Source organism: Sapajus apella, unplaced genomic scaffold (assembly GCF_009761245.1).
Source record: "Sapajus apella isolate SASKATOON/1434 unplaced genomic scaffold, GSC_monkey_1.0 scaffold44, whole genome shotgun sequence".
NCBI classification, from domain to species: Eukaryota; Metazoa; Chordata; class Mammalia; order Primates; family Cebidae; genus Sapajus; species Sapajus apella.
This window is the reverse complement of record NW_022436984.1, coordinates 10,439,662-10,455,433: the sequence shown is the minus strand read 5'-3', so window position 1 is coordinate 10,455,433 and position 15,772 is coordinate 10,439,662. Positions and strand designations below refer to the sequence as shown.

General features: G+C 39.7%; 1 protein-coding gene across 7 annotated transcripts in view; it reads left to right on the top strand.

Moving 5' to 3' along the window:
- Nucleotides 1-11,493, top strand: part of HEATR5B (HEAT repeat containing 5B) — a 100,698-nt gene extending 89,205 nt beyond the window's left edge. For 5 of the 7 annotated variants that reach the window (XM_032239314.1, XM_032239309.1, XM_032239312.1 and 2 more), the window contains 3 exons: nucleotides 3,833-3,984; nucleotides 6,085-6,298; nucleotides 10,711-11,493. In XM_032239314.1, coding sequence (XP_032095205.1) covers nucleotides 3,833-3,984; nucleotides 6,085-6,298; nucleotides 10,711-11,015 — 671 coding nt within the window. In that variant the 3' untranslated portion in view covers nucleotides 11,016-11,493. The remainder of the gene's footprint in view (nucleotides 1-3,832; nucleotides 3,985-6,084; nucleotides 6,299-10,710) is intronic. The other 2 variants (XM_032239313.1, XR_004257206.1) reach the window with 2 other exon arrangements.
- The last annotated feature ends 4,279 nt before the right edge of the window (nucleotides 11,494-15,772 follow it).

Sequence of the window (15,772 nt, the reverse complement as noted above, 5' to 3'; positions counted from 1 at the left end):
ACAGTTAGTTATGAAGTAGAAATCAAAGCCACAGGCTTATTTGTATATTTGTATATCAAGGGAAGCAGATCCCTTGCTTAACAAGAAAAGTTTTATAATAGAGTATATCCATTATGAAAATCCCATTTCATGTTCTAAAATCTGGCATCTTTCACTTTAAAAAATGTGTGTATGCATGTGAATATGCACAAACATGTGCAAAAATCTTGGATGCCTGGATGTAGTGAATCACTCTTGATTGCTGCAACATTGTTTTTCATTTTTAGACCCTTCGACTTTGAAATAAATTTCAAACTTTAAAAAAAGTTGCAAGAATAACATAAGGAACTCCAGCATATGCTTCTCCTAGATTTACCATTTGTCATCATTTTGCCACACATGATTTATTACTTTCTCTATAATCTACATAGCATTATTGCTAATATTATTATTTATTTTGCTGAACCATTTGAGGATATGAAGTCATCATGACTCTTTATACCTAAATGCTTCATGGATATCCTAAGAACAAAGGACATTCTCTTCCATGACCACTGAAAAATTACCAAATTTAGGCAATGTGACATTGATACAATGCTATTATTGTTCTTATGCAAATGTCACTACTTGTCCTAATAATGACCATCATAGAGCTCTTTTCTTTTTATTTAGTTATTATATTGCCTTAAGCTCCCTTAATCTCGGGCAGTTCCTGGCCTTTTCCTTTCATGACATTAATTATGCTGAATAATACAGGCCATCCTTTATGTAGAATGTTTCTCAATTTGGAATTGTCCGTTGTTTTTTCTTTTTTTCTTTTTTTTTTTGAGATGTAGCCTCACTCTTGTTGCCCAAGCTGGAGTGCAATGGCACGATCTTGGCTCACAGCAAGCACCACCTCCTGTGTTCAAGTGATTCTCCTGCCTCAGTCTCCTGAGTAGCTGGGATTACAGGTGCCTGCCACCACGCCGAGTAATGTTTTGTATTTTTGGTAGAGATGGCGTTTCACTATGTTGGTCAGGCTTGTCTCAAACTCCTGACCTCAGGCGGTCCAACCACCTCGGCCTCCCAAAGTGCTGGGATTATAGGCATGAGCCACCGCGCCCAGCCTGATTTTTTTTTCTCTCAGGTTAGATTCAATTTCTGCATTTTTGGCAGGAATACTGCATACGTAATGTTATGTCTTAGTACATCATACAACTAAGACTTACTGCTTTGTAATGTTGCTTTGTCCCATTACTGGGAATCTTAACTTTTATAACTTTATTAAGAAATTGCCTGCCAGCCAGGCGCGCGGTGGCTCACGCCTGTGATCCCAGCACTTTGGGAGGCCAAGGCAGGCGGATCACCTGAGGTTAGGAGTTCGAGACCAGCCAGGCCAACAGGGTGAAACCCCGTCTCTACTAAAAATACAAAAATTAGCTGGGCATGGTGTCTGGCACCTGTAGTCCCAGCTACTCGGGAGGCTGAAGCAGGAGAATCACTTGAACCTGAGAGGCGGAGCTGAGATCGAGCCACTGCACTCCAGCCTGGGCGACAGAGCAAGATTCCATCTCAAAATAAATAAAAGAACATTTAAAAAAAAAAAAAAAGGAAAAATTATCTGCCATGTTTCTCCACTATCAAGTTGCCATTTTTCCATTTTATAAAGTAATCTGTGGGAAAATACTTTTGAGATTGTCTCACTTGTCTGTTCCCATCAAACTTTCTAGTTTTTTTTTTTGAGATGGAATCTCACTCTGTTGCCCAGGCTGGAAGTGCAATGGTGTGATCTCGTCTCACTGCAACCTCTACCTCCTGGGTTCAAGTAATTCTCCTGCCTCAGCCTCCCAAGTATCTGGGACTATAGGCACCTGCCACCATGCCCAGCTGATTTTTGTATTTTCAATAGAGGCAGAGTTTCACCATGTTTGGCAGGCTAATCTTGAACTCCTGACCTCAGGTGATCCACCCACCTCAGCCTGGGATTACAGGCATGAGCCACTGTGCCCTGCCCCTCATCAAACTTTCACATAATGGTTTCAGCATCCATAGTCCCTGAGTCATTTATTACTATTATAGTTTCAAAATGATAATATTCTAGTTTATACTTTTAATTGCTTTTGCATTTATTAGCTGGCATTCTACTAAAAGGAAGAGCTCTCCCTTTGCTCTCCCCTAATTATGTGTTTGTTTTTTGCTATCAATACAATCATAATTTTTTTTAATTAACTGGGTCCCTCACTGTTACTTTAGTGTGGCCCCATTATTTGAGCACTTCCATACTTTCTAGTACTGAGAGGTGACTCTTTTCCCCCTCATCGTTCTAGAATCCACCGCTTCTCCAAAAGCCTTGATTTCTTTTAGTAGAAAATCATATTTAGGGCCAGGCACGGTGGCTCACCCCTGTAATCCCAGCACTTTGGGAGGCTGAGGCGGGTGGATTATGAGGTCAAGAGATCGAGACCATCCTGGCGAACATGGTAAAACACTGTCTCTACTAAAAATACAAAATTAACTGGGTGTGGTGCCTTTTTTTTTTTTTTTTTTTTTGAGACAGAATCTCACTTTGTCACCCAGGCTTCATAGTGGCAAATTCTTGGCTCACTGCAACCTCCGCCATCTGGATTCAAGTGATTCTCCTGCATTAGCCTTCCGAGTAGCTGGGGTTACAGACAAATGCGCCACCACGCCTGGCTAATTTGTGGTCAATCTCGTCTCAGACTCATGACCTCAGGTGGTCCTGCTGCTTTGGCCTCCCAAAGTGCTGGGATTACAGGTGTGAGCCACCACGCCTGGCTGATTTTTTTTTTTAATGGTTATGTGGAATTTACAGGTTCGCTTGTTTGTTTAGAGATGGAATCTCGATCTGTCACCAGGCTGATGTGCAGTGGTGTAATCGCGGCTCACTGCAACCTCCACCTCCTGGGTTCAAGCAATTCTCCTGCCTCAGCGTCCCAAGTAGCTGGGACTACAGGTGCATGCCACCACACCGAGCTAATATTGGTATTTTTAGTAGAGACGGAGTTTCACCATGTTGGCCAGAATGGTCTCAATCTCTTGACCTCATGATTTGCCCGCCTTGGTCTCCCAAAGTACTGGACTACAGGTGTGAGCCACCGGGCCTGGCATGGAATTTACAGGTTTTCATATACTAAATTGAAAGGAGATGTTACTTAAAAATGTACTCTGGATTTTTAAATTAATTAGAATATTTTGTAATCATTTAGCATTAAACATAACTTCACACTTTTTTAAGTTTTTTTTTTTTTTTTGAGACGGAGTTTCACTCTTGTTACCCAGGCTGGAGTGCAATGGCGCGATCTCGGCTCACCGCAACCTCCGCCTCCTGGGTTCAGGCAATTCTCCTGCCTCAGCCTCCTGAGTCGCTGGGATTACAGGCACGCACCACCATGCCCAGCTAATTTTTTGTATTTTAGTGGAGACAGGGTTTCACCATGTTGACCAGGATGGTCTCGATCTCTTGACCTTGTGATCCACCTGCCTCGGCCTCCCACAGTGCTGGGATTACAGGCTTGAGCCACCGCGCCCGGCCCATAACTTCACACTTTTAACTTTATATATTAAATTTCTTATAGTTGTCTGTGGACTGTGTTAGATTGAGGCAAATATTATTATAAATGTTGCAGGGAGAGAGAGAGATGATTATTCAAGATTAAATTCTGGCCAGGCACAATGGCTCACACCTATAATCCGAGCACTTTGGGAGGCCAAGGCAGGAGGATCACTTGAGTACAGGAGTTCAAGACCAGCCTGGAAAACATGGCAAGACATCGTCTCTCTCTAAAAAATTAAAAAACAAAATTCCAAAATGTTTTAGAAACAGCACACTTCTTTCATTTTTTGTTTTCAGAAGACTCTGTACCTACACCTGATGAAGTCAGCATGCTAACAGCAATTGCACTCTTCCTGTGGTCTGCTAGTAGTGAAATAATAGGAGTCCAGTCATTACAGAATGGCTGCATGAACAGATTTAAAAATGCATTAAATTCATGTGACCCATGGGTAAGTTACACTTTAAACAGAGATAGATAAACATTTCCCTTTATCAGGAAAATGTCAGACTGATTTATTAAAATATATGATACATAATTGAAAGCTAAACACTATGGCTTTTAAATGAAAAAAACAAAACTAATCACTGGGTTTAAGCACTAGAACACGTGTGTTTGTATATTCACATATGTAGAAATTCTCCAATATATGAAATTTGTATTAACCCCGGGGCATGCTGGTAGAGACAAGTCTATGATTATGTTTTTACAGTGTTTATTTAAATGATGCTAAGGACATTAAAGAAGTTTACATTTATTAGATGTTTTAATTAACCTACTGGAAACTCTAGTTTGCCTAGAAAGTAAGTTTTTTTATTTTACAATGTCAAAGTCTAAACTAATGATTCTTAAGCCTGCTGCACGTCAGAAATTTTAAAAAGCAGTTTGGAAACATTCTTGGAGGCTGGGCGTGGTGGCTCACGCCTGTAATCCCAGCACTTTGGGAGGCCAAGGAGGGTGGATCAGGAGGTCAGGAGTTTGAGACCAGCCTGGCCAATAAAGTGAAACCCATCTCTACTAAAAGTACAAAAAAATTAGCTGGGCATGGTGGCAGACACCTGTAATCCCAGCTACCCAGGAGCTGAGGCAGGAGAATCACTTGAACCTGGGAGGCTAAGGTTGGAGTGAGCCAAGATTGCGCCATTGCACTCCAGCCCAGGCAACAACGTGAGACTCCATCTCAAAAAAAAGAAAAATTCTTGGACTCCACCACTATCTTCCTGAATCTGAGTCTCCAGAACAGTGGCTCAAAGATCTGTATATTTAAAATGTTCCTCAGGTTTTTCTGGTGTGTAGCTAGATTTAGCTACTTGTGTTTTACCAAAGCACTGAAATAGTTTTATTCCACTCTGTCCCATATATTGGTGGGTCCTCCCTCTCTCTCTTCCTTCTTTCCTTCCTTCCTGTTTTTTTTTCCCCCCCCAAGTTGGAGTCTCGCTCTGTTGTCCAGGTTGGAGTGCAGTGGTGCTATCTCACCTGACTGCAACCTCCACCTCCCAGGTTCAAGTGATTCTCCTGCCTCAGCTTCCTGAGTAGCTGAGATTACAGGCGCATGCCACCACGCCCAGCTAATTTTTGTATTTTTAGTAGAGATGGGGTTTCACCATGTTGGTCAGGCTGGCCTTGAACTGCCAACCCCATGATCCGCCCACCTCGATCTCCCAAAGTGCTGGGATTATAGGCATGAGCCACCTCTTCTTTCATGCCCAGCTCTTCCTTCATTTTTTTTTTAAAGTGTTAATCTGAAGCCTTTCTAATATAAAGTGGAGCCAGTAAGACTTTATTTTCTAGGTCTGGAAACCTTACATTGTTAACAGTTGTTTCCAGGGAATCAAATGTTTTTAAGATATCTAAGCAATTTTTTATAGCTTTCAAAGCTATAAATATATTTACACATCATTCAAATATTAACTAACCTTCCTTACTAAATATATTTGGTTAAAATAGGAGAGACAATTGTACATTAAAGGAAGAATTAAAAACCGAAGTGGAATAACTGATTTCTAACTTCTTTCACACTATAGAAATATAGGAATTGGCCAGGCGAGGTGGCTCACACCTGTAATCCCAGCACTTTGGGAGGCCGAGGTAGGTGGATCATGAGGTTTGGAGATAGAGACCATCCTGGCCAACATGGTGAAACCCCATCTCTACTAAAAATACAAACATTAGCTGGGCATGGTGGCGTGCACCTGTAGTCCCAGCTACTCGGGAGGCTGAGACAGAAGAATCACTTGAACCCTGAGGTGGAGGTTGCAGTGAGCTGAAATTGCACCACTGCTCTCCAGCCTGGTGGCAGAGCGAGACTCCATCTCAAAAGAAAAAAATATAGAAATTGTATAAGCATGGTGATTTGGTAATTAAAATATTTGAAATTGTTTGACTAATTTTTGTCAGAAAATTCTATTATTCTACTCCTTTTCTCTAAGTAGAAATGTAATTTACATTTTCATCCTGCAGTATCACTTATTTTCAGTGCATAATATGCAGTGTGATTGTAGAGCAAATAAGAACTATACACGTTAATTGATAATATGATCTTCTTATATAGGTTCAAGCCAAGTGTTACCAGCTTCTCCTCTCAGTCTTCCAACATTCCAATCGTGCCCTTTCAACTCCTTATATTCATTCATTAGCTCCCATAGTAGTTGAAAAGCTAAAAGCTGTTGAAAGAAACAGACCAGCCAGTAACATAGAACTTTTAGCTATTCAAGAAGGAGTAAAAGTTCTTGAGACGTTGGTTGCTCTTGGTGAAGAACAAAACAGTAAGTATATTCTTATAAAAAACTACTAGTTCAAAATGAAGATCTGTATTATATATAAATCTTATTTGATATTAGAAACAGGCCTGCCGGGCACAGTGGCTCATGCCTGTAATCCCAGCACTTTGGGAGGCTAAGGCAGGTGGATCACGAGGTCAAGAGATCTAGACCATCCTGGCAAACATGGTGAAACCCTGTCTCTACTAAAAATACAAAAATTAGCCAGGCATGGTGCCATGCACCTGTAATTCCAGCTCCTCAGGAGGCTGTGGCAGGAAAATTGCTTGAACCCAGGAGGCGGAGGTTGCACTGAGCCATGATTGTGCCACTGCACTCCAGCCTGAGCAACAGACTGAGGCTTCATCTCAAAAAAAAAAAAAAAAACACAAACAAAAAGAAACAGGACTTTGCTTATGTTACATAATGTATTGAGTTGTTTTTTTTGTTGTTGTTTTTTTTTTTTTGAGCAGGAATTTAAAATGAATTACTAATGTCATTTCAAAACACTGATTTTTTTTCTAGGAACATATGCATCTCTTAAGTTCTAGTAAAAAGCACAGATGTTTAATGGGGTTTTTTCTTTTTTCTTTTTTTTTTTTTTTTTTTGGTGGCAGTCTCACTGTGTCACCTGGGCTGAAGTGCAATGGCACTGTCTTGGCTCACTGCAACCTCTGCCTCCTAGGCTGAAACAATCCTCCCACATAGCTGGGACTACATGCCACCATGCCTGGCTATTTTTCGTATTTTTTGTAGAGACAGGATTTTGCCATGTTGCCCAGATTGGTCTCTAACTCCTCCTGGACTCAAGCGATCCACCCATCTTGGCCTCCCAAAGTACTAGGATTACAGGTGTGAGCCACTGTGCCCGTTTAATAGGGATTTAAAATAATATTCTAATCTTCATAATAGAGGTATGTAAGCTTTATAACAAATATAACCAGTTAAGTATTAATACCAAACATCATTATTAAAATACCTCAAAACTTTTTATTTAAAAATTTGTTTTAATGAAAAACTGCATACATTCATTTAACCAGAGACTTATGCAGCTTAATATATATTTTCACTCAGATAACAGATGTTTTGTACTCTAACAAGACTTTTAAGAGGTAGAATAAGCAGTCGGCCTGTTTTTAAAATTAAAACTAAATCTAAGGCCAAATGCCATGCAAAAACTAAACAAGTATTAGTGAAATAAGACAACGTTCATTAGGAGGATACCATCAAATAAATGAATGAATGTAAATCATATTAATTTGATGGCAACATTTTTATACTTGGCTTCATATTTTATAGTTACGTGATTCCAAGAGCGTAAATTTTCAGCTTTTGAATTTAAGTCACTCAGCTTTTTTTCATCTCATTTACAGGTGTTAATTTTGTTTTCAATTTTACAGTATCCAGTAAGAATAGGCAGTATATGTTTTCTCACCCTGCATGATCAAGGTTATAAGTTAAAAGTATTAGAATTATATTTGACTCATTGTTCATTATCTTTATTGAATCTGTTACTCAAATATTGTCCTGTCTCTTTCTGAAATTTCTCTAGGATTCAAGAGAAACTTGCTTCCTAGTCTTATATCTAATCACCTCCTAAATAGATAACTATAGTAGTTTTCCTAGCTGACATTCACCATCAAATTTATGTGAAGTATTTTATCTCTCCTTTGCTTAAGAATTTGGAAAAGTTTACTCTTGCCTTACAGCATCAAGGCTGAACATCTTCGCTTGACTTTTAAAACATTGCCTAGTGTGTGCTTGCTAACCTGACCAGACCAGTTTCCTTTCTGTGCTCTTTTTTTTTTTTTTTTTTTTTTTGAGACGGAGTTTCACCCTTGTTACCCAGGCTGGAGTGCAATGGCGCGATCTCGGCTCACTGCAACCTCCGCCTCCCGGGTTCAGGCAATTCTCCTGCCCCAGCCTCCTGAGTCGCTGGGATTACAGGCACGCACCACCATGCCCAGCTAATTTTTTGTAATTTTAGTAGAGACGGGGTTTCACCATGTTGACCAGGATGGTCTCGATCTCTTGACCTCGTGATCCACCCGCCTCGGCCTCCCACAGTGCTGGGATTACAGGCTTGAGCCACCGCCCGGCCTCTGTGCTCCTTTTAATCGCTTACATTGTTCATATTATTTTCACTTTCCTCAGTTGTTTTTTCTCTTCTTCTTACAAATCTGTTAAACCTACATTAGATCTTTTCTTTGAGAAATATTATCTAACTACTTAGCTTACTCTGATCCTACCCTTCATAGACTTTCTTTTGTATTTATAACCAACCATGTGTTTTATGGCCTTGCAATGTTAAACTAATCATCAAAACTATAAAATCCCAAAGTACTCCTCAGCTTCATGAGTCTCTTGGTGAATTCTATACTCAAATGCTACCCACATGTTTTAGCACTTAGTACTCTAATTGTTCTATGTACTGTCTTAACTCTTTTCATTTAGGTAATAAAAGCATCCAGGTAGAAACGAATTATATAACATTTCCTATAACGCTTAGCTTATTTCTAGGTATTTGATGAATACTTAAATAAGTTATAATTTTTCCAGTTATATTTTAAAATTATTGAAACCAAAACCTTAATTTTCAACCTACTATTGAAAACCTTCTATTGAAACTTCTTCCAATTTAGCAAGCCAATATACTGGAGATAATTTTATACATATTTTATAATTCTCTAATTTTTATTATGAAAGCCAGCTCTTATAATAATATATTATTATTAATATTCTTTTATTGTTTTTTTGAAAGGGAGTCTTGCTTTGTTACCCATGCTGGAGTGCAGTGGTGCAATCTTGGCTCACTGCAACCTCTGCCTCCCAGGTAGCTGGTAGCAATTCTCCTGCCTCAGCCTCCTGAGTAGCTGGGATTACAGGCATGCACCACCACACCCAGATAATTCTGTATTTTTAGTAGAGATGGGGCTTCGCCCTGTTGGCCAGGCTGGTCTCGAACACCTGACATCAGGGTATCCGCCCACCTTGACCTCCCAAAGAGATAGGATTACAGGCGGGAGCCACCATGCCCAGTCCTATAATACTATTGACATTCTATATCAGGGAAATTGAACTAAATCTAGAAGATTGGAGGATTTACTTGGGACTATAAAAATAAGCTTTTTACCTTATGAAAACTTAATATGGAAAAATATCCAATTAATTGGAAACTTCTGGGTGGTTACCAAGAGAAAGAGTATATATGCTTATTCAATCAAAAGATAGTTATTGAGTACCTGTATACCAGGTAGTGTTCTAGGCATTGAGAATTTAGCATGAGATAAAACAGGCAAAGGTCCCTGATTTCATGGAACTTACATTTCTCATAGAAAAACACTGACAATAAATACTTCACATCCCATATACATAATGTATATCTGTGTCTATTATATGTAGACATGTATCTTTATATAGTGATGAAGATCTAATTATATCAATTTTAGATGTAGATATAACATCTGTAGTTAGATGCAGGAATTGATAGGGGCTGTGGAGGGAAAAAGTACAGCAGGGAAAGAAGACAGTACGGTCCAGGAAGGGACTGGGATTCTGGAAAGGCTTCACTGATTACTATCACCGTCCCTGTTGACATCAGTGAGTGTCACACATTTTCTACCACATGCTTCCTGCTGTCTTACAATTTCTTAAATTGTCATTCTAGAAGAATTAACAGTAATTAAGGGAGAGAAAGTGTAATTCTCAATATAAGAGCTGTTTTACACACACACAATTACATATAAAGGTGAATTGTTAGAAAAATATCACCTTTAATGAAACTTATACCCAGGGTGGAGTTGTTAATAAGTAAAGACAAAGAGACTAACAACCTCCAAATACATCTTTTTTTAAGGACTTAGAATTTATATCAGCCAGACATAGGTTCTTGTTAACCCTACGTGTTATGTATTCCCTTATTTTTGAGGAATTTCCCCTCACTGTGAGTTTTGGGGGATGATGAAATAGGAAGAAACTTCTACTTTAAGAAGAGAGAAGCACCTAGTTTTAGTTAAATAATGGTAAATAGATGGTTTTCAGGTTTCTGTTCCCCACTTCAATCTCCTGATTCTAGAATGCCCATAAAAATTTGATAATCTTACTCTCAAGATACATTCTACCAGACGGCAATTGTAAAGTGTTTTATTACTTTTTAACCTTTGGCCCATTTTTTTTTTTTAGTAAAACAAATTAATGTAAATGTAAACTATACAATATTAACAAACCTGTTTTCCATCTTGGACATTTATTTAGTAAATATTTAATATTAATTGTGATTTATTAAGGTCTAAAGTAGGCTGTGCATGTTTACTTATTTTATTATAATTCAGTCATCTGTGGCAGTTGCCTAGTTTTTAAATTAAAATTTATTATAATCTTTAAGTTTGTGATCTTTTTTTGTACTTTATTATTTACAGGAGTCCAGCTACTTGCTCTTTTAGTTCCCACTCTGATTTCTTACCTGCTGGATGAAAATTCTTTTGCCTCAGCAAGTTCAGCCTCCAAAGATCTTCATGAGTTTGCACTCCAGAATTTAATGCGTATTGGACCTCTGTATCCACATGCTTTCAAGACAGTAATGGGGGCTGCTCCTGAGTTGAAAGTGCGTCTAGAAACTGCTGTTCGCGCAAGTCAAGCGAGCAAAGCCAAAGCGGCTGCCAGACAACCAGCCCCCGCCATACATTCTGCACCAACAATTAAGCTAAAAACAAGTTTTTTTTAATTTGCACTTTCATTTATTTGTATTTATAGTGTCAACTAGCACTTAATTAGTGAAGGCCACTGTATCATTCCAGGCTATCTATAGGTTCTGTTTTATTTGTATATTGGTATTATAGTGCTTCCAAATAGGTGATTTGAAATAATGATCACACCACTTATTGATTTTTAAGGAGTGATTTTTTTTTTTAATCATGTGGTGAATGTGTTTTCATTTTCCTCCCAATAATGTTTCTCTTTTGATAATTAATTTATTTTTTAAGCACGGAGCCATAGTATTAAATGCTAAAAACATTATCATGTAGTCAGGCAGCCTACTGATATTGTGAGGGAAAAAAACAGGTCAGAACTCAGCATCTGTCATGAAAAAAAATCAATGGAAAGACAAGCAGATTTTAAATTTTGAAGTAACCAAAATAATAGAAAGCGTCTGTTTTGTGATGTATATACTATGAATAAAATCACAACATTTTCTAAGCATATCCCAAAATGTCCTTATCTTTCTGATGGATCTTTTAGCTTTCATATCAAATTACTAAATGATGCTATGTATATTTTAGTTGTTATCAGAGTTGAAATTCTCATTTAAAGGTTCACTAAAATGTTTTAAATGTAATACATATTCTGCTTTTTTTAATGCCTAAAACTTGGCTTCAGTTATGTTTTGTAATTACAGAACCTCAAGTACTGGCTATGATGGGTAGTTTCCTTCATCAAATATTTATTGAATGCCTACTGTGTATAAGGCATCAAGCTAAGTGCTGCAGAAGATACAAAAATGAATTAGGCATAATTATAGTGATGCCGTTCTCTCATGCAGTGGGCATTTTACCACATGAAATAGGTAATTCACAAAAGGAATGTTTGTCACAGCATTTAGCAAGTTTTAAACACCAGGTTTTACCACACAGGGTTACAGACTGAGCAAGTATGATCACAAGCAAGTCACTTTTCTGAACATTTTCTCTTCTTTTCTCTTTGCTCTTCTTTTTTCCTTTAGAGACAGAGTCTTGCACTGTTGCCCAGACTGGAGTACAGTCATAGCTCACCACACTTGAACTCCACTCAGCCTTTTAGATACCTTAGATAGGTACTTTTGTCTTACCCGTTTTCTCACTGATGTTTGGGTTTTTTCTTTTTTCTTTTCTTTTTTTTTTTTTTTTTTTTTTTTTTTTTAAGCAGGATCTCACTGTTGCCCAGGCTGGAATGCAGTGGCACGTGACCATGGCCCACTGCAGCCTCAATCTCCCAGTCTTGAACGATCTTCCCACCTGAGCCTGCCAGAGTGCTGAGATTACAGGCGTGAGCCGTCACAGTTGGCCCTGGTTGTTTTTTCATTTCAGGTTTGCATTACCAAAATTATTCTCCTTGCTTTTTGTTTTTGGTAACAACTTAATTGAGATCCAGTTCACATACCATACAACTCAATTCAGTTTGGGCATGGTGGCTCACACGTGTAATCCCAGCACTTTGGGAGGGTGAGGCCCGGAGTTTGAGAGCAGCCTGGGTAACACAGCAAGACCTCATCTCTACATTAAACAAAAATAAAATTAGCCAGACCCAGCAGTGCACTCCTGTAGTCCCAGCTACTCAGGAGAAGGAGACGAGAATTGCTTGAGCCCAGGAGTTTGAGGCTACAAAAAGCTATGATCATGCATATCCCAGCAACAGTGACCCAGTCTCTCAAAAAAAAGTAAAAGAGAAAAAAGCAGAGTGTACAATTCATCACCACAGTCAATTATGAACATTACCCCAAAAAGAAACTGTATCCATTAGCTATCATCCCACAATCTCCCCATTTTCCCCCAACCTTAGGATACCCCTAATCTACTTTCTGTCTCTACAGATTTTCTGTCATGGAAATTTCATGTAAATTGAATCACTTAATATGTGTTTTTTTGTGACTGGCTTCCTACTGTAATATTTTCTGTTTGTTTGCTTGTTTTTGACATGGGATCTTGCTCTGTTGCCCAGGCTGAAGTGCAGTGGTGCAATCTCAATTCACCAGGAGGTAGGTGAACCTCTACCTCCTGGGCTCAAGCAGTCCTCCCACCTCAGCCTCCCGAGTAGCTGGGATTACAGGCACACGCCACCATGCCCTGCTAATTTTTCACATTTTGTTAGAGACAGGGTTTCACCATGTTGCCCAGGCTGGTCTCAAACTCCTGAGTTCTAGCAATTCATCGCCTCAGCCTCCCAAAGTGCTGATATTACAGCTGTGAGCCACCAAGGCTGGCCACTGTAATTTTTTTTGCTGTTTGTTTTTTGGAGACAGAGTCTCATTCTGTCTGTCACCTAGGCTGGAGTGCAAGGGCACAACCTCAGCTCACTGCAACCTCTGCCTCCTGGGTTCTGGCAATTCTCCTGCCTCAGTCTCCCCAGTAGCTGGGATTACAGGCACACACCATTATACCCAGCTAATTTGTTTCACCGTGTTGGCCAGGCTGGTCTTGAACTCAAGCTCAGGCAATCCACTCGCCTCAACCTCTCAAAGTGCTGGAATTAACAGGCATGAACCACCATGTCCAGCCCACTGTAATATTTTTTAAGGTTTATCCATGTCATAGCATCACTTCATTCCTTTTTATGGCTGAATAATATTCCATTGTATGTATACCACATCCTGTGAATCTCTTCATCAGTTGAAGGACATTTGGATTTTTCCACGTTTTTCTTGCCTATTAGGAATAATGATGCTGTGAGCAATTATGTACAAGCTTTGGGGTGGACATATGCTTTAATACCACTTGAGTTTATACCTAGGAGTGAAATTGCTGGTTCAAATAACTTTTTTTTTAATCTGGCCTTTCTGACTCATACATTTAACTTTCTAAGGAACCACCAGACTGTTTCTAATCTCCTTATTTTTTTGCACACATGCATGTGCACACATAACCCCTTTTCCCTCATCTATTTATAAAGTATGTTTATTTCTGCCTTGGCTATTTTTTGCTGTTCTTGGCTTTTCCCATCATTTCCCACTTTAGGGTAGACTGCATCATGCATTAGCAGTGATGTCTCCCTCGCTGGTTCCCTTCCTCTCTCTTTGAGTACATCTTTATGCTTTCTCTAGACTCTTCTAAGTCACTGACAGTTTCTAGTTTTCTGTGATCATATATGTAAAAGGAAGATCTGTTGGAAGATTAATATTTATTTGTTTTGCTGCCCAACTCATGAGATTTTTCTCAACCTAAACAGTCTTATTTGATTATGAACACCCAGTATCATGAAGCTAAAAGGAGAAGCATCATTATGTTATATTGGGGTTCAGGGTGCCGTCAGCTCCCCTGAGAGGATGTTTCTCCAGGTTCTTGGTCTCCTGCCCTCTCAAGAATGAGAAAAGGGACCATGGCACAGTGTGCAGTAAACGCCGGACTCAAAAGTGTTTGTAGAAAGTGATTTATTTAGAGAGAGAAAAAGAAGCAGAGAGAAACAGCTAATTCACACTGAGTGAGAGAAAGAAAAGCCGCTCTCACACTGAGTGAGAAGGGTTCCCAGAGGGGGAAAACCAGAGAAGGAAAGCTCCTCTTACCCCGAGTGAGAGAATCCAGAAAGATGGGATCCGGGAGAGAAAAGCAGCTTCCACGCTGAGTGGAAGGGAATAGACAGACAGATGGAGTTTAGGAGGGGAAGACAGGCTTCCACGAGAGAGTGTGGAAGGGGACTCCAGAGGGGAAATCCAGGATAGAGGAAAACAGCTTCCACGAAAGTGTTTGTGGAAGGGCATCCAAACATGGAGTCCAAAGGGGTGTGGAAGAAGGGGACTTTTAACCTGGGAGGAACTCCCACCTTCTCTAAGACCCTGGGCCAATGAAAGGAGTTCCTTAGGACTTCCACTGGGGTGACTGACTCTTAGTTTCTGTGAAATTTAAACATAAACCGTTAAATCTCCCGGATGGAGAGAGATGGGAGGGGGGCATGGTGCTGGGAAGGTCTTGTCCTTAAGACTCCGCCCCCTTGTGGACCCAGAAAGAGAACACATTCCCTCAATTACAGCCAGTAGATTCTTTCTAAAGCATAATCTGAGCAGTTTTCGTAGTTCAAGAAATAAAGTATCCTCTGTTTGCTTCTAAATTCTTACTAATCAATATTATACATTTGAATTAATATTATTTTTTGAGACAGGGTCTTGCTGTGTCACGAGGGTTGGATTGCAATGTTGTGATCGTAGCTTACTAAAGCCACAAACTCCTGGGCTTCAGTTATCCTCCTAAGCTTCCCAAAGTGGTGGGATTACAGGCATGAGCCAGCGCGCCCAGCCTGAATTATTTTATTTATTTATTTATTTATTTATTTTTAGACAGAGTCTCTCTCTGTCGCCCAGGCTGGAGTGCAGTGATGCAAGCTCAGCTCACTGCAACATCTGCCTCCTGGGTTCCACTGATTCTCCTGTCTTAGCCACCCAATAGCTGGGATTACAGGCGCCCACCACAACGACCGGCTAATTTTTGTATTTTTAGTAGAGATGGGCTTTCACCATGTTGGTCAGGCTGACCTCGAACTCCTGACCTCAGGCGATCCGCCTACCTTGGCTTCCCAAAGTGCTGGGATTACAGGCTTGAGCTACCGCACCCAGCCATGAATTCTTAGAGACAACTAAGCCCTAATGAGGTCAAGTATCCCTGTTCTAAATAGCTTCTGTCATCAACTAAAAGTAGAAATTTAGAAAACCTAACCCTTTGGGGCTTCGGTTTTCTCATCTATAAAATGAGATAATTTAGTAGATACCCTCTCTGATCTTTTACACATTTTTAAAAGTAC